The sequence below is a fragment of the Artemia franciscana genome, chromosome 20, assembly GCF_032884065.1.
Source record: "Artemia franciscana chromosome 20, ASM3288406v1, whole genome shotgun sequence".
Lineage (NCBI taxonomy): Eukaryota > Metazoa > Arthropoda > Branchiopoda > Anostraca > Artemiidae > Artemia > Artemia franciscana.
Window position 1 is genome coordinate 2897768 of NC_088882.1, and position 22634 is coordinate 2920401.

The 22634-nt window shown below is 35.1% G+C and overlaps 2 protein-coding genes across 6 annotated transcripts in view; one reads left to right on the forward strand and one right to left on the reverse strand.

Annotated features, from left to right (window-relative positions):
* Window positions 1-9296, forward strand: part of LOC136040279 (serine/threonine-protein kinase cst-1-like) — a 91230-nt gene extending 81934 nt beyond the window's left edge. The window contains exons 9-12 of one of the 2 annotated variants that reach the window (XR_010620659.1): window positions 2895-3078; window positions 4432-4525; window positions 8273-8586; window positions 8676-8692. Coding sequence is in view for 1 of the 2 variants with exons in the window: in XM_065724523.1 (XP_065580595.1) it covers window positions 2895-3078; window positions 4432-4525; window positions 8273-8511 (517 nt within the window). In the remaining variant the exon portion in view is untranslated. Of the gene's footprint in view, window positions 1-2894; window positions 3079-4431; window positions 4526-8272 lie in introns of both variants that reach the window. The other variant, XM_065724523.1, reaches the window with a different exon arrangement.
* A 4417-nt stretch (window positions 9297-13713) lies between these two features.
* LOC136040280 (protein tyrosine phosphatase domain-containing protein 1-like) overlaps window positions 13714-22634 on the reverse strand; it is a 79785-nt gene continuing 70864 nt past the window's right edge. For 3 of the 4 annotated variants that reach the window (XM_065724527.1, XM_065724524.1, XM_065724525.1), the window contains 3 exons: window positions 21208-21474; window positions 17013-17193; window positions 13714-14848 (listed from right to left, as the gene is read on the reverse strand). In XM_065724527.1, coding sequence (XP_065580599.1) covers window positions 14766-14848; window positions 17013-17193; window positions 21208-21474 — 531 coding nt within the window. In that variant the 3' untranslated portion in view covers window positions 13714-14765. The remainder of the gene's footprint in view (window positions 14849-17012; window positions 17194-21207; window positions 21475-22634) is intronic. The other variant, XM_065724526.1, reaches the window with a different exon arrangement.

Sequence of the window (22634 nt, forward strand, 5' to 3'; positions counted from 1 at the left end):
GGATGTAATTTAATAATTCCTGTACTCCTCGTACAGGAATTAGGAGAGGAACTTGGGTGGCTGCCGCCCCCCCCCCCGCTTTTAAATCATTGTATAAAATAGAAAAAAAATAGATAGAATGACCGAAATGTTTCTTTTGCTCATAAGAAGCTAATATTCTGTTATCTCTCAAATGATAAGCTGTCCAGGTGTTATCAAAATTTTTTTGATGTTGTGAAAAAAAACTGCCCGTAAGGGACTTGAACCCTTGACCCGAGGATTAAAAGTCTCACGCTCTACCAACTGAGCTAATAACTTGCATGTGTGTAAATATAACTTCTCAATAGCTTTTAAAAATTTCAAATTAACATGGGCTCTTATGGAGAGAAATCCGTTAATTAAATAGCTAATGGATGGTTTCTGGAAAACAGGGAAGGAGTTATCGGATCAAGCTGAAATTTCGCGGATAAGCTCCTGGGCCCTAGGGGACCTTAACTTGTGAATTTCAGCCCGATCGGACAACGTTAAAGGGGGGCTTGGGTTGACAGGTCGAAACTTTCGGCCAGATTTTCCCCATGAAGAAAAAGTTGGAGGGGGATGAAATTTTGCAGGTTTCTTAGTTGGAGCTCGGGCTACGAAATGCATCCCTCCCCATCCGTCTGCGACCACTGGAACCGAAGATCGCTTAACATTGTCGTGTGTCGCCTCTTTATAGAGGCACGAGTGTGCCTCCTTGATGAACTTCTCATCTTCTGGAATGAATGAATTTCTTTGAAATGCCTATTTGTTGAATTACGTTTTTGTTTCGTTTCTGTTTTATTGCGTCTTTCCGAAAAAGTTTGTGCGTTAAGAATCGCTTTCCGAACAAAATTTTAATTTGAAGAAAGTTGTCAGCCAGATGAACGAAACTTTCAGGAATCAGTTAAGATATAAACTCCAGAAAATTTCTGGAATTTTTATTCCCTTTGCTCAACATTTTATCTTTAAATCCAATTTTTTTTTTTTAGCAAAACCTGTGTTTACTCTCGTTCATAAATCAAGTCATTTATTTTAGTTCTTTTAATCTTCACGTTATTTTTACTACATGACATATTAACACTATAATAGATGATGAAACGGAAAAGTAAAATAGAATAGATCGGGAACCTTTTTGGTTCAAAGGGACAAATAACTAAAAAAAAATCTAATGAAAAGCCACAGTTAGTGTGTAAAATATTATCCATAAAAACGTCAAAATCGAAATCAAATAAATTAACAAGCATTTAATCAAACCGATAATTTATCATGCACTTATATGTCTAGCCTATTTGGATCGAGACCTTGTATTTGTTCAACAGGCCACAAACCTCCACATGTTAAACAGAGCCAAGTATTTTCAGCTTAACATCAAATAGTTAACAATCTATAACGGTTGATTAATGTTAAATAAAATGTTTTAGTGCAAAAGCAAAAATGCTACATTTCCTAAAATTTTTCAAACTGACTTTTTCTCATTTTTTTTTCTCGACAAACTACAAGTACAAATTCTCCCGTAAGTAATTTGATAGCTTAGTTAGACGTGATAGGTGCGGATGTAAAGAAGCAACATTGCTCACGGATTCCAAACTAAACATGTTTTTGGAAATAAACCAATAAGAAAATTTTAAGAGACTTTGATTTGAAAACATGGATATGAAGCTTCTGGTTTCCCATTATTCATGTTGACGCGGTGATTAAAAGAAGTTTTAAGGCGTTTATATTTTTTTGCGGTTCATTTTGATTTTGGAATATGCATGTTCAGAATGTCGAAGAGTCTCTCAAGAGCCGCCCTTTGACGACCAATTGCTGCATGTGGGTCGGGAGCTGCGGGTTGTCGACCGCTGCCCTAGCTCTCTGCTGGTTCCGAGGAACACCCTCGGATGTAGTGTCAAAATATTCAGGGTTCTTTCCAAATGATCAACATTATCGACTCTACAAATTCCTCGTTTAGCATCATTTTCATCATGTAAAATTTTAATAATTAACGTTTAATCTGTCATCATTTGCTAAAAAAAAACAGTTTGACACTTTTCAAGGGGACATGAACGGATTCTCCCGATCATTTGCCTCATCCACGAGCTTCTGGACGAAATTCCAGAGTTCTTTATTCTGTTTGGTCCTGCAGTTTTACAGTACCATGGACATCAAAATGAAAACAGTTTTTTGTTCCCTGGCCCTATCTTTGGTCTATTCATATCTGAAAACCGAGATTTTCTATGATTTTTATTTTGGTTGTTATACAATTATTAAGATTTTTTCTTTGCGTAAACTCTCTCCTTTGTTGTCACGCTGAATGGTAAAGGGAAACAAGCGGAAACTTTTCGTGTTTACAAACAAGCCAAATGGCTAAAAAAAACCATGAGTTTTTTTTGGCTAAAAAGCTAAATTGGCTAAATGGCTAAAAAGCCAAATGGCTAAACATAGGCAAACCATGAGTTTAATCCCAGTCGGGAGACAGAAAAAAGTGGATCGGGTAGAAATCATAAATATGCTAGGTTTTTTATAGAAAAAAATTGCTTTTTATAAATATACCCATCATTTCCTTGGTCTAGGTTACCCTGATTAATGCCGGCCAGAATCAGGTCGTCGAGTGTTCCTTATCCTAGTGCTATATGTTAAGAGCTCGTAGATAAGAACATACTAGAAAGTCATTCAACCCGACAATCAATCTTTACGTGGAGGGATCGCTCCATCTAGGTAGTACCAGCTTATTTTCTATTAGTTTGTAAAGAGTAGTCAACTTGGAGAGAAAAGTAGCCAACACAATTTTTACGTTGATATAACTTTACCCTGCAAGTCTGAAAGCAGACCACCCTTTTTATATATCTTAATCTTCACCGCTTTATTATCTTTTTTTAGTATGTTTTTTTCCAATCTAATAAATATTAATATTTCAGTGATGCCTTGACTTCGATTGAATCCATTTTGAATAAGAATATTTTACAAATGTTTTTGTCGCCGTTAAAAAGCAAAAATATGGGAGCTGGGAACCTTGAGCGTATCACTACCCTTTTGATGCTACCCATGATGGACAGCGATTCTTCTCAAGAAAAAGCCCTTCAGCTATACCTTGACCTTCAGGTATTTCTTCTTTTTTCTGTTTCTAGGGGATTTTCTTATTTCTAGGGAAAACAGGAGGACCCAAACTCAAAATTATATCTCCTCAAAATGAGTATTTTTACATTTTCTTTTCAAAAATGGTTGAGACAACTACAGAATGCTGTAGAATGTGCTAATACAACCCATCGCATCACTATTCTACCTCGGGCCAACGAAGGTGTGCGCGCTTGCCCTCCACCCCTCTGTTCAGAGATTTACTCGCTACTTCTTCTCCTGCACCTCATACTTCTTCTAAATCTTTTCCTATGGCTTCTTCATTACCAATTCGAGAACTTCCTACTTTTCGTCCTACTTCAACTGGATTGCCAAAAAGCAAGATTTTTCGTTAGTTTTAAACCATGACTTAACCACATCCTAACAACTAGGCCTAATGTGTTTTTATTCGTAAAAAAAAAAAAAAAAAAAAAAAAAAAAAAAAAAAAAAAAAAAAAAAAAAAACTTGACTGTTTCTTAGCCGTTGTAAATTGATCAAACAAATTTGATCTTGCAACCTTTAAAACTAGCTCTTTGTCTGGCATAAAACATACTTCTTATGTATTGTACTGCCTACCTCTGATCACAGTGTTCGTTCTGAATGGGCCTTCGGCCCTCACGCTATGTCTTTTTTCGTTCTTCATTGTCCTTTCTTTTTGTCCTCTGTCCTCCTTGTCTTTTTTCAGTAAAAGAAATGAAACTTTTTAAACTTGTACGGTTTTCAGGGTTGTTTTTGTAAATAATAATAATAAAAAATAAAATTGCTTGTCAGATTTGTCTTCAGGTTTTTATTTTAGTTTTTCTTACTTCTTACGTCAAATTGAGCTTAATGACTGAATTGATGGTTAAAAAAAACACCAATTATTTTTTAATTAAAATCGTTTACCAAGGTTCCTGCAAATTTTGCACCCTTTTTTTAAGTCTCATCTAAATATATTTAGAAAAAACAATCACAATAGTACCCGGGATTCTGAGTGAAAATCTCTTATAAGGACTTAAAAAAACTTTCTATCAATTTCTAATTCGATACCTGATTCGATTAGAGCTGGCTCGACTCTGGTCTAGACTACAGAGTCACAAAGGAGTCTCGTATAAGTCTCGTTGTAGCTCCCAAGAAACTGTAGTGACAAAAATAAAAAAGAAATTTTGGACTTGTTAAAATCATCTTCTGATTTTTTGTTTTATTTTTCTTACTTGCAAGTCAAATTAAGCGTAACGACAATGTTGGGCGTTTTCATAAAAATCAAACAACTATTAACTGGCATAATTTGCCAAGGTGCCTTTGAATTACTACGCATTTTCGTTGATACCCGCTTAAGTAATTATTCGCTTTTTTTCCAGATTTTGCCAGATTTTTTGTCGTTACTTGAAACCCAGTTTATTGCATCTGACCTTCTGGGTAGTGAAACAGTATCTGCTGTCGAGTCTTTACTTGGTAAGTCAAGTATCTTATAGGCTATCCTATCCAGAACCAAAGAGAATATTCTAAAAAGTATTTCTAAATCCTTTGAATTTCTGATGAATGGCTTTTCAATTTTTTTGTTTTTAATATACTTTTTTTCTCTATGGGCTTCAAACTATTACATAATAATTAAAAAAGGTTATCACTTGAAATTTTGCTTCTGTCTCATGACGGAAGGGATGGCTTTTTTTAAAAGTAATGTTAATATGTTCTCTTCTTTCAAAAGTGGTAGTTAAAAAGAAGTTATTTCCAGTTTTGTACTTATACACTAGAGCACAATTAGGAGTTTTAAGGTTTTTTGGTGATATTTTTTTAGAGCTTGCGTAAGAAAAAATACATAAGTAACAACTCGTAACTGAATAATGCAGCTGCTATATTAGAAAGTGGTTATCGAGAGTTGACAAAAATGAAAATTAAATTTTCAATCTGTTTAACTGGAAGAGGAGGAGCGTGCGTTGCTGTGTTGACCTCAGGCTGCTTAGTGCTGCGGTGAGTTGTTAGTACTATTAGTAGTTGTATTAAATTGGGCCTTTAGCCTTCCGACTTGTAACCCTTTAGGTAGGTATGCTAAACCATCTGTAATTTGAAAAACGCATTGATTTTCGATCTGTATGATTGAGACATCAGGTGGATTCATGGCCCTCCAGCAACAACCCCTCTACATTTCCCCCTTAATATTTTAGAAGGGAGTTTCCACTGAAGAAGATAAACTGCACAAATGGTCAATATGAAAAATAAATAGAAAAGGGGTAAAGAAAAGGGAGTCAGGGCTGGGATAGGACTTGTTTGTTGAACATTTCAATTTTGTAGGGAACAAATTTTTTTTTCATATATCTTTGTCTAGGACTTGATTAGGGTAAAAAGAAGAAGGATGTGAGGTCTAAGTGGAGGAAAGACGAGGGAAGAGTGAATTCGTTTTGGGGTTAAAAACACAAATAGATGTTTGCCCTCTTTTCCTTAATGGTAACAAGATAGGCTGTACCAAGTATGGAAATATAAGGGACTTTTCCTTAATCACAGAAAATTCTTAGTCTTTACTGTCTTTCTCTAATTGGTAGAAAAATTCCTGTGAGATACTTAACTGGCAGGGGTGCGGAAATATTCGCCTAAAATGGAGCTGAAAATGTCCACTGAGATTTGGGCCTTTCGAACTTAGTATGGAATTAAAGAGGCTGTTGCTGCTGACCCCTCCCCCTTCCCCCTTAATGTCTTAGAAGGGAGTTTTCAATCTAGTTTAAGGCATGGAGTGGGATTTTATCCCCTTCTATGTCCTTTCTACCCCATACAATCCCAACTTCTTAGCACAATGGTAGGCATGTTACATCTTGTATTCAACTGAAATCAAACAAGGATTTTTCAGTCTGGATTAAAGCAAGACCAAATTGGGATAGTTATTCATTTAGCACCCACACCGCTCCATCCTCCTTCTTTTGACTTGAGTGGTAGGAATATTGTATCTTACTTAAATTGAACAAGTTAGTTGATTTTCAGTTGTATGATCTGATGGAGAAAGTGGTTCTTTGGACCCTCGGAAGTCCCTTTCTTTTTCAGTGACTACGTTTTAGCTGAGAACTGTTTATGTTGTTTCCTGTTCAAAGCGGAATCATAAACGAACTCTTTATCTGTGATATTAGAGAGACAAAGAGGCCCCTCAAAACCACCCCCACCACCAGCTTTACAGCGGAGAGCCAGGGAGATGTTTTTTACCGGCTGCTTAAAATTTATGGGAAAAGTATTCTGACTAAAGGAACCCTCCCCTTCTCTAACCTTCGATCCTCTTGAAATCTATGGAGGAAGAGATTTTGGACCATGAGACAGAGTGAATGGATTCTCAAAGGTGCCTGTCAGTTCTGAGCCCCGCTTATCTTTCGTATTAAAGCTTTAATATTCGCTTGAAATTTGGTAGGAGAGAACCCACAGCCTAGGAAATGTTGATCAAGATGTTTTTTGAGAATTTTTGAAACGTTTCCGGATCAATCGAGGTAATAGCCTGGCAATCCAGGGAATTTTTGCAATATTTTTAGAATAATTCAGGCAATAGCCTGGCAATCTAGGCAATTCTTGAAATGTTTTTGGAACAATCCCAGCAATAGCAGGGGTTAAAAGCTTCATTGTGCGGGGATTTCTTTTTTGTCATAAAGATTGACTCATAAACAAGAATTGTAAGGGAACAAGGGTACAATAGTTTTGCCATTTGGTCTACGTTTTGTTTGATTCGTTTCTGATAAATTTTAGGCAAGGAAATTGTCGTCATCCAAGATGTTATGCAACAATTATAAATGACAATAACAATGAATTAAGTAGTTTTTTTATTATTTGTAAAGTGTTTATGTGGAAATCAATCAGATATAGACACGTAATCAAATTGCTTTTATTTTTAAGTAGATGGAAAATGTTAAAAACTTTGTTTTTATGTAAAGTAACTTGGCTTTAGCTTGTACATGCTATAATTTTAGAAATAAAAGCAGATGCTTTTTTAGTCTGTGTTATCTGGGGCAAAGTAATCAAGAATTAGCTTGTGTACGTGGTGCGTTTTACAACTTGCAACATTGGCTGGATTTCAGGAAATAGACAATCAAGTTGGTTTTAACAGCCTAGTATATTTGAGACTGTTTTTTTAGAAATGTGTCCTTTTTTAAAGAAAAATTCTTTCTTGAGATCTAACAAGTTTAAAGTTTTGAGGACGGGAAAACTACAGTTTCGATCGAAGGTGAAAAGCGAAATAAAAAAGCTGCTATACGACACTTTCTTCAGCGCACCCGACAAAGGTTGCTGCAACAACGGTTGTAATATTAGCGTAAATCTAGTTTGTGTGTGTGTTGTTTTTTTAAGTTTACTATCGCAAATAAGCGAATTTATGCTTGTTTAAAATTTTGAGTTTCTTTTTTTGGAAATGTAATTTTTTATTTGTTTTCATTAAATTCATCATACTGGACACTTTTCAAAATGGAATAAGATGAAAAACTAAACGCATTTGAATGTTAGGTTACGCACAGCGAGGGATGGGAAATACAAGGTAAGGCTTGAAAAGTCATAATTAATTGACATATTAAGCGCAACTAAAACTAACTTGCATTAAAGTAGTCAATAAATGGGAAATATAATCGAGAAAAAAATTAATACAGAAACAACACAGAAATTCTACAGAAAAAATTCTACAGAAATAGCAAAAATTACTAAACTGAAATCCTACCCGTTTTACTTATTCCTAAAAAAGGTCATTCTATAAAGAAAATTGAATATAAAATTTTAAGATGTACTCATGAAACACTGGGGCTACGCTGTGTTATTTTTTAAATTTTAAATTCTCTTTAAACTTAAAAATTATAATTTGAATGTCTAAAAAGAAAAGAAATGGTCATATTTTGCTGCACGTGTATTTTAGAAACTGAATGACCTTTCCCCTTTTTGAACTCTTTCTACCCTAGGGGTACTACAAAAAAGTGCCCCAAACACAGCAGAAAGAATAGGCTATTTAAAATAGGCCATAGGTTATTATTTAGGGTAGACTTTAACCTAGAGGTGTTACAAAAAGTGCCCCAAACACAGCAGAAAAAATAGGTTACATGCTAACCTAAATGGAACCAATTTGGTTTCTGATAGACATGCTGGAATAGACATGCTCATGAATCGTAAAGTTGCTACTTTGGAATTGGTATTTGTTCGATTGCCTTTAAAAAAAAAAAAAATTCTTAAATTGAAATTGGTTTTTTATTCCAGGTTTACTTGCAAATTGGTGCCATGGGCCAAGGCAGAACCAGTTTTTAGAGCAACTTAAAGATTTTTTAAACAGCTTTGGAAGTTATAATGCTTTCAGGTACATAATCGAAAGTGCCAAGTTCAGCAGTATTGCCAAAAATGATGTGTTATCAACGTTAGCCAATCTTGTAACCGTTTACAAAGATACAGACTTCATATCTAGCATTTTAACTTTAGAAAGCCTTGAAGATTCAAAATAGAAAGCTACACAGCAGTGTTGCCAAAGACTTCGTTGATGCTGTCTATCGGCATTAGTCAATCTTGTAACTGTTAAGCTTTGAAGACTCGCTATAGAGCTACTCAGCAGTGTTGCCAAAGACTTCGTTGATGCTGTCTCAGCTTAGCCAATCTTTTAACCATTTACAAAGATACAGACTTCATTCCAAGTATCGTACCTTTAGAAAGTCTTGAAGATACACAGTAGAATAGCTACTCAGCAGTGTTGCCAAAGACTTCGTTGATGTTGTCTATCAACGTTAGCCAATCTTTTAACCATTTACAAAGATACAGACTTCATTTCAAGTATCGTAACTTTAGGAAGATTCAGAATAGAACAGCTACTCAGCAGTGTTGCCAAAGACTGTGTTGATGCTGTCTATCAACTTTAGCCAATCTTGACTTAGAAATGCCTTGAAGACCTGCGTGCAAACTTTTTTAGTTGATTTTTACCTTAAGAATAATGGGTTTTTCGAGCATCTGTTACACCATTTCATGCCCTTCATGCCCTTGTGATGAACATGCACATCCATTTCATGCCCTTGTGATGAACCAGGAATTTTCAACACCAAAGCCTAGAATTTTCCTTTGTGCAGAGGTAGGGTAAGCTCTGTGCAATACTTAAAATAAAAATTTTGGCAAGGGCAATTTGAATAATTTTCCCTTTTCAGTAATGTTCGCCTTTTGCTGAATGCTTTCATGTCTAAGCAATAGAAAGCCTAATTTTGGTATACAAAAAACACTGACTAAGTCGTAAATCTCCTCGTTGAACCAACCACTATACAGATGATGGTCGTCCATATTCTAAGCTTGTTCTTTGCAAACAGAATCTTTCCTGGTATTTTTACTTGTGAAAGCTTTTCAGGAGAGGGCAGAGGGATTAATCATGGTACAATATTTTTTAAGCTTTAAATAATTGAAAAGTTCACGTTAGAAGAAAGTTTTTTTGGCAATCTGCATGCCCATAGTGTGTTCTGATTTAGTTCAACATTCTCTGAAAGGCTCACCTGAATGCCCTTGGCCTTTTTGAAACCAAGGGTCAAACATACTCTCCTTTCTCTATAACAAAAACTATATGTAATCAATGGGTGAATTGCATAACTTACAGCCTTTGCCCCGAGGGTTGACATGTTTTGGGGTTGACATCCCCAGAGGCATAGTAATCTCAGCGATGCAGAACAAAATGGCTATCTCGAAATTTGGATTCCATGAATTTGGAGAAAAAATAGCTTGGGATGAGGGGGGGCAGTTTTGCCATCCAACCACTTTTAACTTTTACAAGAGCATTAGAACTTTCAATTTCCAATCAAATAAGCTCCTTCCGAAGTTTCTGCGACAACTCCTTCCATATGGAGTACATTTACAATAATAACACATGGATCCCACTTCACCCTTTGCTTAGGCAGGGTGATAGCACTGTCTGTGAAAATTTTTTTCTTTTAAATTTTGATTGACGATACTGCGTTGCCTATAGAAAATATGAAATTTGATGTGGTTGACAGATGGGTGCTAAAATCCATTGATCCTAGCGTCCTCTGATGCTATTTAATGCTATTTAAACTGTAATTTTCATGCTCTTGGAGATCGTCAGTTTCCCCCATTTTCAAAAATAATTTAAATATCCCTATGCTATCCTCCTTGAGAAATTTTAAACATTTGGAGTTGACAAGAAAAGAGGATTCTTTTGATGTATATTTGTTATCGGTGTTACCCCCTTGCTTCCCAATGTACACATCCGTAGGTATATCTGAGAGTTTGTTTCGTGAAGCAATCTGTCATACGACAGTATGGGATGGCTACTGCACTGTTTTCACAACTGAGCTGCTTAAGCTTGGAGCTGCCTTTTGAGGACTTTTGAGTTGGGTACGCGTTTTCTAGTTGGGTTCACTGTAAACATTTTTTCCCTGTCCCTTTCTACTAATTGTCTGATCTACCGGCCTCACAGTTGAAATTAGGTTTAGGATATATTCAAAATCCAATTTGTGTTAATATCATCGCTGTAAGCCCGGAATTCTTTCCAAGGGGCCAACTGGCTAGTTGAAAGGAAAATAGTTGCCTTCTATCAAATCACCCATTTCCCCGTTATATCTCTGCCTCTTGAGTATTTTATTGGGGTGACAATGGATTTCGTAAGGGGAATCTCCCTTCTCACAATGTCAAGTATAATGCTGTGGGATAGTATACTCTCAGTTTTAAATCGAGAAAATTATTTAAATCAGTAGTCATGCAACATTGTCAGTTGTGTATCCCATAATGTAGGTCACTGTGAAAGTAAATTTGCATGCGAACTACTCTTGAGAAGTAAACACCACAATGAAATATTATTTTTAAATACATTTGTCACTATGCTTGCAGTTGTACCCTATAAACGCCCTCCCTCCCCCCAAATGTGCCCAGGTATAATTTAAGGGTATATAAAGATGATAGAAAAACAATATAACGAAACAAATCTTACTTCACTGGCAGATCCAGGGGAGAGGTGCTTCTCCTCCCCCCTAACGTAGTGGTGGATTTGGGAATAATATCATATTAAACACTATTTCTTTTGGATGAACAGCTTTTTATTTTAATATGGCGGGTTGGTTTTTATAACTTACTAGTTTTTGTATCAATATTTTTGCATCATTTTAGTTTCGACAGATTTATTAGAACTTTAACCCTCAGCGGATTTTTGATTAAATTTACGACCATTTCCACTACCTACCTAGGACGTATAATTGTTGAGGTTCCCTTTAAATTTCGGGTATTTCTTTGTTCGCAAGTTTATCGGAGCAACCTATTATGCGTCCCCCGCTAAAAAAAACAAATCCTGGATCCACCCCCGTCTTTCTTTAAGATGGGTAGAAAATTTTTATTAGCCAGGTCGTCATAGTTCTTTCCAGTTAAATCCAAGTTTTTTATCCTTCTGAAATAGCATGTTAATGGAGTTTTTCTCGGTCTTCCCAGTCACGTGGTGCTATAGAGTAGGAATGCCCCTTGACAGAGATATGGAGATTTTTCAGCAAGGCAAAATAATTGTGTTTCCTTTTCGGGAGTAATTGTCATGCAAAATTATTGTTAAATAACAATTTTAAAGAAATAATAAACAATTTTGGGCTCTTTATCCTCCTGTAGATTTCAAGTGCCTGAAAAAGGCAAGAATGGGACTGTTTAGGGTGGGTTAATTATTTTTTAAAGACATAGACTAGCCTCGGCTTATATGTTTAGGTCTAGACTCACATTAGCGTAATTGCTTTGTTAAGGGTATAGCAGAAGGCAGAAATTGGATGGTAAAAAATTATTTTATTCTCTAGTCAATGCTCTTTTCAAATACTGCGATTGCCGCCATTGAAATTGCAGCCCAGTCTCCCTTATGGACGCAAATATAACTACTATTATGGCAAACGAATTCCAAACCACCTGAGGCAAGAAGGCCTCTCCTTCATCCTAATCTATTCAAAGCTCCTCTTTTTGGAAATGTTCCAATTTCCAGTTACCAATTTTCCTTTCTTACTGACTTCCCTCTACCCTATTTAGTGACCACCGGCTTCTCATTTGGCTATAGATGGTTGGCTAAAAAGGATGATCTTTGGGTGCCTATCGCCCTTCATCCGCATGATCTGTCCTACCAATCTCCATCTTTCTTTCGCGATAGCCCTCGAAAGTGGGATAGAACGACATTATTCACGCGTCTTACTATTTAAAATACGGTCAGTTAGACCGGTAATTAAAAAGATCTGTACGATTCTCTAGAAAATATCTAAAAAGTCCTCCTACGTCTTTCGGAGTGTTCACGTTTCAAAACCACACTTGACCCCTGTCCTCACTGTTGCTTCTTATATTGTAATCTTTGTTCGCAGACTTGTCCTCGTACTGTTCCAAACATTTTTCAACTGTGAAAAAACACCCTGGGTCTTAGCTATTCTACTTGCGATATCTTAACCGTATCCACCATTTTTAGTAATAGTAGTATATACATAAGTGAAGATATTCTCTTAAATATCTTCTCGTTGCCCGTCATCACCTGTTCAACTTCACTTAAAAACGTCTAAAAACGTATCATGTCTAAGCGACTTAGTTTTCTTAATATTAATTTTAAAACCTATTTTGAAGCGCTCAACTCTCAAAACCTCCAAAAAATTATTAATTTTGCTAATAATCTCGGCTAGGACCCTCAGCTCATGAGCATAATGTAAGTCTTGGAGAGTCCTGCTTTCCCATTTGATTCCATGCTCTCCCACAACCTTTGTCACGTTCCTTAAAACAAATTCTATCAAAACGATGCGTATAACTGGGAATGAAACACAACCTTGCGTAACTGCTGATTCAATACAAAATCATATCCTACCTTAACAGCAGCAACGTTAACCCTTGCTCATAATCTATAAAACTGAAAATTATAGGGGAATGATGACTAAGGCACTTATCAATTGTTAATTTAAGAGTGGAAATTTGATCGATGTATTCTCTCCACTTCCTGTGAATGAAGGGCAAAATATTAATTGTGATAAATTTCTTTGTTTTTCTTACCACTTGCCATAGACCTGTTGTTTTTCTGGAACTTTTTCTTTTGTCTTGTTTTTAGCTTGTTCTCTTTTTCTGGGGAGGAGGGGATTGTTTCAGAGAAAGCCATCGATCTCCACCTTTGCTATGACTTTATTGGTATAATAGAAAAAAGAAGGATTTAATTACCGTTTTTAAGTTTACCAACTCATATCCCTCTCTGCTGGTAAACCATAACCCTCACAAATTTACATAAAAAAACATGAAATTAGTATGGGAAATTTCCAGAAGACCTGATGAACCTTGTAAAAAAGATAAAGGTTAAGGACACGGCATTGGACTTCACCGTCCCTACCGGTGGTACTGATCTCCGTTTCTTGGACTTTCAGCCAGGAAGTGCAATGGAAGGCTAGGGGCCAACCATCCTGTGCTTTCCCACACCCTTCCTGTTTACCTTCCCTAGAAATCTCCAGGTACCCATTCAGAGCTGGGTCGACCCTGGCTGTGCTTGTTGAGTCATGCTATGATCCCCATCCCAAACTAAATAATTGGATACACTAGGATTCGAACCCTTGCCTTCTCGGACAAAGGATCCTAAATCCAGCGCATCAATCCACTCGGTAGGACGACTAGAACCTTGTAGATGGTTCTAACGAAATAAAAAATTGATATTTAATGAAAACTCAAAAGGCTTAGGATGCAAGGAACATTTTGTATTTTTGTCTTTTGTTATATTTAGCCCTTAGATTATAGAAAGGCTATCTCTTAGAAACAAAATATTATGAACAATATTGACAATGAATTAGATAAGAACATTTCCTTACGTTATTACTCACCCTCAATATTTTGCTACAATGTAACTGCTTTGACACGTTGAAAACAATGATATACCGTCCTTATGCAACGTCATCAGTAGTTAGTGTGAAGCTTTATTATATAAATAATGTCATGATTTATTAGTTAGATTTCTGTCAACTGTTAATAATATTTGCTTCCTACAATATAACTTGAATTAAGAGGCAATTAACAGTTAACAATTAACAGTGTTGAATTAACAGTTCTGTCAACTGTTAATAATATTTGCTTCCTACAATATAACTTGAATTAAGAGGCAATCAATGGTAGATAACGTATTACAAAGGTTACAAAAGCACACCATAAAAAAACACAAACTCAGGTTCAGTCTGAAGTTGAAACGAGCTATTCTTATCTTGTAATTATAAGGTGTCTAAACAAAAGATTAACGTTTTTTTAGGAATTAAAATCTTTACCAGCCGTGTTATGAAACAGAACTTTGACCATAGTTGTGTTTTGAAACAAAAAAAATCAGCAATCGAAAGAAATTCTTTAGCCCTTAACTTATATTATGACATGGTTAAATTTTTCTCAAAACCAAGCTTGAGATATAGCAAAAGTTTTGTGTCTGAATTATTTAACTATGATTTAAGCATGGGGAAAATTTCAATCATGTCATAATATAAATTCAGGGCTATAAAATTTCTTTCCAATACTACAAATTTTTGCTTTGCAACACAACTATTTGTATACACATATTGTCATTTTTTTTCTAAATAGATAAATACAAGCCTTATTTTACTGAATGTTTTCTGTGGAATTAATTTCATTAATTTGTGACACGATTCTTGGAAAAATCAAGTCAAAACCAAGCTTTATTCTTGAATGAGGAAGCTAAAATGCCGCACAGAACCGTATTTATACAGTATATATACAGTAAATGTTTAGCTGATCAGTAAATTTATGTGCATTTTTTTGTACTAAGGATGATAAATTCAGAGAGCTTTGTAATCGTTCCATTTCCAATTTTGGTAGTTGATCCATCTGAAAAATAAAATGGATTTCTCAGGATTTAGCAAGAAAAATTGGTAAAGAATAGTAATAACCTAGGCTATGTTCCAGACTTACGTTTGATTTTCTACCGAGCTCAGTCGCTTAAAATAGACACCATCTATATGGCAGTGCTCCTAGAACAGCGTTGTCTATCTCATGAAAAGTCTTATCTCTTTTAATAACTTTTCAAAAAATTAGACCTCTTCTCGGATTGGCTATAATGCAATTTACAAATTTTGTTTTTATTCTTATTAGAGCATTAATTGGTCAAGGCCGTATCCAGGGGGTTAAGGGATTTGACCCCCCCCCCTTCCGAAATGTTCGTATGGCTCTTGAAAACGTAATAAAAATGAAAGGATATAAACAAATTTTTGATACGTTTTTCAAAGCTTTTTTCTAAACCCCATCCCCCCAAAAAAAATTCTCAAAAGGAAACGAAAAAAAGTCTTGGATACGGCCCTGTTTTCAACCAAACCGCAAGAGAAACAAAACGTCACACTGACCCATCAGATTGTCATGTAGAAGCATGTCAAGAACTGAAGAAAAACTTCTTTCAGCCTGAACTTGCATTTCGAGTGATGCTTGGAGACATTTTTTTTTAAATTTCTCTGTTAATTCCTTTAAAATAAGGTGCAGACAGTTACAACTTCTCAGTGAGATGAAATAGAGGATTAGCCACAGATTTTATAAAGGTTTTATAAAGTACCTTGCACCATGAACATGGCTGTAAAAAAAGAATACGAGACCACCAAATGCTCCCTAGTTTAGTTTTTAGAGGGTAACAAACAAAAGGAAAAGAGATAGTCTAATATTTACGATACTTTTCCTTAAAAAAGAAAACTCAAACTTGAGTTGAAAGAAAAAACAACTAAATAATGGATTACATTGTTTGACACTGTCAGATTTAAAACGAACTTTCGTTTAAAGACTAAACGAAGTTTTATTGAAGGAAAAAAGTTGAAAGAAGAATTAAACTGTTCAAGAAAACAAGTTATACTCCTTATTTTCATTTAGAATGTTAATAGAATGACCAGAATGTTAATAGAATGACTTTCAACTACTTAAATTCTTTTTGTTGCTTGTTAAGTCTAATATTGAATAGAATTCAAATTTATATAGAACTTTAATGTTTGAAATTCAAAAATTTGGATTTCCGATTCAACAGTTATAAGCAATGTAATAATGCTGCCTAAGTAAATAGTAAATTTACTAAGTAAATTTTTCACAAGGCCACTCTGTTTTGGATGTTATAGTAAAATTTCGGAGAGGACTCGTTGGTTTAGAAATTGAGAGTTCCAATAACCTTTTTAGAAATAAAAAATATTGAAGGAAAACTAACTCCCTCCCAACCCTCTTTTTAATGCCCCGTCTTAAACCCCAAGGACATCTAACCCCGATCCAAATTTTCAGATAGCCGTTCTGCTAAAAATAGTCCAAAGATCCAGTAATTACACCTTCTAGGATGAATTGAACCCCCAAAGCCACTGGGGCAAAGGGCTGTAAAGTATGGAAATTTCTCATCGGATTAATTAAATAAAGAAGTTGCAAAAGAAAAATTAAAGAACTACATTAAACGAATTTCAAGCAGAAAATAAAGTCACATAATAATTCAAGCTTTAAAAGATTATTAAATCTAATCTACCAATAAATAAATGAAACTAAAAAATAACAGAAATTATATTAAATAATCGAGTTAAACTTAAAACGAACAGAAACTACAAGAAGCAGGAGTAAGGCTAATGCTCTTTAAACTTTTTAAAGACCGAAACGACATTTGCGATTTGCTGAAGGTGTCTTATGATACTTCCATACAAAGCAACCATTATATAAATAAAACAATATAACCCTTAAATAAAACAGGCCATTAAAAGAAAAAAATATGCACTGAAGCTATATCGCTCTTACTTAGGTAGTGCTGTTGCCTTGCCTATGATAAGAAAGAAAACCCAGGTAAGGAATTATATCACGTGAGACGGCCTTTTGACCATTTGCTCCACTGTTTGCATTTTAGTTAAAAAATATACAAATAATCTATCTTGAAAAGGATAAACAAAAGTGAAAAAACTTAAATCAGGAATGAAAATTATTTGCCTATCAGCTGTTTTGTCTATAATTTAGTTTCTTTTAAGAAAAAAGGGAAATCACTACAACTTACCAGGATAGACTTTGTCCTGGAGTTTCACAGCTAGCTGCGTAAAAAAAGAACAGAAAAGCCTTACAAGTTCTTCTTCCTCAATAAATTCCACATTTTCTATTTCTTTGCTTAGTTCCTCTTTTGCTTTCATCAAAAGCTTTGACAAAAATCGTATAATATATTCGAAGAGATAACGAGTTGGCTATAAAAAAGAGATAGAATCGCGTTTAGAAATTATTTGCATTTACACTTTTCTAAAGTCAACAGGTTTTTTCTATTTAAAATAAAGCCTCTTATTCAGGATTTTTGGGATAGATACTTTTGTGAAAAAGATTTTTATTTAGATAATGGAACTCTCTCATCTCAAGGAACTAAAGCTTCAAAGAAGTTGAATCAGCACATCTTGGAATGTCTTCGCAACAACCTGATGATGGGGGGCAAAGTTTATAGGTTGACTTAAAATTGTAGTTTGAACGGTTTTTCCCTACAGATTTTGAGAAGTTCTTAGAAATTAAAAAAATGTTCCAGTGATTAAATTTTACTAGTGAATTTAAATAAAATTAGTATATTATAAGGTTTTGTGTGACATAACAATATTAACCCACTGGATTATCGCCATAAAATACCCATGATTTTCACATTTGTTATTCGGAAGTTTGCACACAGTTTTTGGAGGGAGGGGCCATGAATTTTTTACTGGAGGATTTTCTATAGAAACAATTTTCCATGGCGAGAGAAGTTTCCCTGGGGTGCATTTTTCAAGGGTAACTTTACACTGGGGGAATTTGCCAGAAATCCTGCACGAATTTTGTTTTATTTCTTTTACTTTCTCTTTGCCGACTCAAATTCAAATGCAGAGATGATAAAGGTAATTGTCAGGGGCAGATTTTCAACAGGATTGAATTTTCTAGAGGATTTTCCACGGAGAGGGGAGATTTTTTCGTATAGGACTTTGATTTTAGATTTCAGAGCGAAAATATGAGTTTGAACACGTTTTTCCTAAATAAAGATTGTATATGACAAAATAATAAAAAACGAAGAAAATATTAGAGTTAGTCAGTTAAATGCAAAATATCTAAGCAAAAATAGCTTTATACACATTCCGTGAACGCATGGGGGATTTCCATTTCAGTTAAGGCTTATAAGAATTGTATTTATTATAAGATTTATTATAAGAATTATAAGAATTGTACAAAGACTTGGTCAAAGTCGTTAACGGTTCAAAACTGGTACATTATTTTGGTTTGAAATCCTTTGGGTACCAAGAATATAAAAAAAACGAACTTAAGTTGCTCCACTGGATCCACCTTAGGTATTTTTATACTAGAAAAATAGCAATTTTACTTCTTTTTTTGTTTCGCAACTATGTAGTTTGTAGGGTAATAAAAATAGTTTCAATAGTTTAGGCAGTTTTGTCGATGTTGCCATGTTAAACCATGTGAAAAGAAAGAACCAAAACTAATTAGTTAAATTTGATTTCGTTTTTCCGTAAAAATTCAAATATTAACAATCTGTTCGCTTCCAAGGACTAATACATCTTCAAAGAAAAGCTACGTTTTCTTAAAGCTATATTTTATCAAATTTTTATTAGTATTATTTCTTAAAGCTACGTTTTATTATCGTTTTATAATATCTGTTCGTTTTAAGTTTTAATGTCGCTCTTTCCTTTAGTTAAAAAAAAACTTGTTTGTTTTTTTGTTTAATTTCTGACTCTTCCTCTCAACTCTACTTTTTAAAACAGTAAAAAACTTAAGCGTAAAGAGCAGGGCGTTGAAGAGGCAACAGCCCCTTTCGTATACGGAGTAATTTCTGTTCGTTTTAAGTTTTAATTTCGCTCCTTACTATCATTTAAAAAAACTTATTTTTTAAATTTAATTTCTGAACGTTTTTGAATTAAATACCCCTTCATGGAAATTCTCTTCCCCCATGACAAATTTCTCCATGGAAAGTTCCCCCCACATAACCCCCTCTCCTCAACCCTTCCAACCCCCAGCCAAAAAAATACCTCTGAAACGTCTGTACACTTCTCAGAAAACATTACTATATGTAAATACTGGTCAAAGTTTGTAGCTTGCAGCCCCTCCCACGGGGACTGTGGGGAGTAAGTCTTCCTAAAAGACATAGTTTATAGGTTTTTCGACTATGTTGAATAAAATGGCTATCTCAGGATTTTGATCCGGTGACTTTAGGATAAAATGAGCTTTGGAGGGGGCCTAGGTGCCCTCCAATTTTTAAAAAGGACGCTATAACTTGTAATTTCCGTTAGAATGACCCCTCTCGTGACATTCTAGGACCACTGGGTCGATCCGATCACCCCTGAAAAAAACAAAAAAAACAAGAAAAACACGCATCCGTGATTTTTCTAGCGGCAAAAAAAAGTCCACATTTATTGTAGATAGGAGCTTGAAACTTCTGTTACGCTAAATCTGATGGTATGATTTTCGTTAAGATTCTATGACTTTTAGGGGATGTTTCCCCTATTTTCTGAAGTAAGACAAATTTTCTCAGGCTCGAAACTTTTGATGGGTAAGACTAAACTTGATGAATCTTATATATTTAAAGTCAGCATTAAAATGTGATTTTTTTTATGTAGCTATTGGTATAAAAATTTTGTTTTTTACTACAGTTCGTTACCACGGACTGTTTGATTCAAAAATAGCTAAGATTCACTAAGTTTAGTGATCAAAGGTTACGAGCCTGAGAAAATTTGACCGATTTAAAAAAGGGGAAATCTTAATGAAAATCACCACATTAGATTCAGCGTATCAGATACCCCTATTGTAGAGGTTTCAAGCTCCTATCTGCAAAAATGTGGAATTTTTTTATTTTTTGCAAGAAGAAAGATCATGGATGAGTATTTATTTGTTTTTTTTTCTCAGGGATGATCATATCGAACCAATGATCCTAGAATATCGGGCGAGGGCTCATTTGAACAAAAATTAAAAATTTTAGTGCACTTTTAAGTGACAAAAAATATTTTAGCGCTACTAGACCCTCTCCCACGCCCCTCTTGTCCCCAAAATCATCCGGTCAAAATTTTGTAATAGCCATTTTGTTCAACATGGTTGAGAGGTCTAATAGCTATACCCTTGAAGATAACATTGACACTGGATCCCAAAGACATCGGGAAAAGGTCTTCAAGTTGTTAAATTCGCCCTTTTCGGAAGTTTGCATACATTTTATCAAGGGGAGGGGTGGAGAATTTTCTACTAGGGGATTATCCACAGACATAATTCTCCATTGGGAGGGAAGTTTCCCTGGGGTGCACTTTTCAAGGGAAACTTTACAGTGGGGGAGTTTGCCAAATTCTACATGAATCTCGTTTTATTTGTCTTATTGTCCTTTGACGACTCCATTCCACATGTGGAGATGATAAAGGTAATTGTCCAGGGTAGATTTTAAACAGAATTCAGTTGTCTAGAGGATTTATCCATGGGAAGAGGGGATTTTTCCGTGGAGGTTGAACCGATCTTCCCGGCATTCAGGCCTGTAGGTCCACTAAGCCTGGGTCTAGGAGTGCACAGTGCCAGGGGAAGGGGGCAATAAATTATTACTGAGTGATTTTTATTAACAGAAACTGGACTCATGTAAATTGTCGCCTAAGTGCACGCCACCGTCACGTTACCTATTCACAGAAAAGTGATTTTAAAACAACACAGGAAATCCATGGTCACATATAAACTATCAGAGGTCTCCCAAGAATGGCAGCTGGGAGTTGGATATCACCTCTCTCTTTTATTACTTTTAGCTCATCAGTTGCGTTATAATCAGTGCTCCACTATCTCCGAATTTTCGGAGATTTCCCCGAAAATCTTGCAGTAACTGACGAGCAGAAACACTTGGGCATAGTAACGTCAAAGCTTTAAATCCGGCACTGTCGGCATTTAAAAAAACCTAAGAAATTAAATTAAAATAACAAGTTTTTCAATTGAAAGTAAGGAGTTAAACGGAGTGGACAAGGAAGAGCAATGTGTTAAGGAGGGATCAATCCTCTTCATATACATATTAATTTCTGTTCGTTTTAAGTTTTAATGTTGCTCCTTACCTTCAGTTGAAAAACTTTTTAAATTTAGTAACAAATAAAAAGTAATTACATTTAATGGTAACTGTCTTTGTCACTTAAAAAAAAAAACAATAGCCATTTCATTAGCTGTAAATGGATATTTAATCTTTGATCTAAACAGAAAGTTATATCAAAGTATTAGAAAAGCTATACCTTATCGAACTGTTTTATACACCTTGCCGGATTTGCACCAAAGGCAATGATATAACTTAGTTCATTTGTTCCAAGCATGGGGGATCTAAGGCCTTCAAACCAAGAAATTAACAAACAGGCCAATAGTTTTGCATTATTCTCTGTCTCCAATTTTCGCCATGATGAAGCTTTCCCGTCTAATGACTTGATATAGCTTAGTATTGCTTCGGATCCTCTTCCATTGGTTCTTATTGATAAAAATGCACGAATAACTCCTATTGCTGATATCTGGAATAATAGTTTGATATATTTAACAATAATAGTTTGGTTTAGTATAGTTTATGAATTTTCTCCCATGAACAATACCACTGTAATGGTAAGCTTTTCTTGATATTCATCTGGCAGTTTAGCACACATAGTCTTAGGAGGGCCTGAGCTCTTTTGTTATATTAGAGCCAGTGATAGTCCTAATGCTTCACCCCTCAAAGAATTCATAGTCCTGGAGTAAAAAAAGTACTTTGAGACAAGCTTACTTTTTGCAATTAATCTTTGCCAAAAGCAGCTTATATTTGACAAGTTGTCACTTGTGAGTCCTTCTCTGGTCCCTCAATCTCTGACACTATTGCTATAGGATACATTTCATAATAGTGCGGAAACCTCAAGAGAGCCTGCTCCAACTCGCCTTTGTACTCCTCGAGCCCTTGAGGCTATGGAAGATTCCAGAAGTCCTTAAGGCTATGGTAGATTCCAGGACACCTGGTTGTAGTCGTATTTGGATACGACAGGTTAAAAATCGTAAAACGCTCCTTCAGCGTTAGTACCTCTGCGGTAAATACCTTAAAATCGTTTTAGGAGAAACTGCTAGTCTCTCTTTAAGAGTGACGTAGAGTTTTCCGGAAACATTTTTTTCTTTTTCATCAATTGTACAAATACAGTAGTACAAACTTATATAAATCCTTTGGGGTGGCAAAAAGTCCATTATTCTTATATTACACCTTTGAAATATTCGCAGATCCAGAGAATCTGGAGAAGGGCTGTCGATTAAGAATTAGAACTAGCGTTCTTGGATTGTGTCATTATGATTAGTTATAGTCGAGATTGTCACTACCCCTTTTCCTTTTGGAATGGACCATGAAAACGTACCTACATACTCAAAAGCATGCCTGCTCCTATTATTGTAACTAAAGTTTGAGGTAGTAACAAATTATATGAAAAAGCAAGTATATGCGTTGAAGAAAGAATTTTGCACATAAAAAGTCATGGAAATTTTTGAAATAAGTTATCAAAAAGAGCAATTTTCTTTATATTTGCCACCTATTTAGAAGAAGAGAATACTTAAAGAAAGTATTATGTAGCAGAGTCTAAATTTCGATTCACTTTACTTATTTACTTAAGAATGAATTCGGTGGAGGGGCTACATTAATATTTTCTAATGTGAAGTGCCGTAA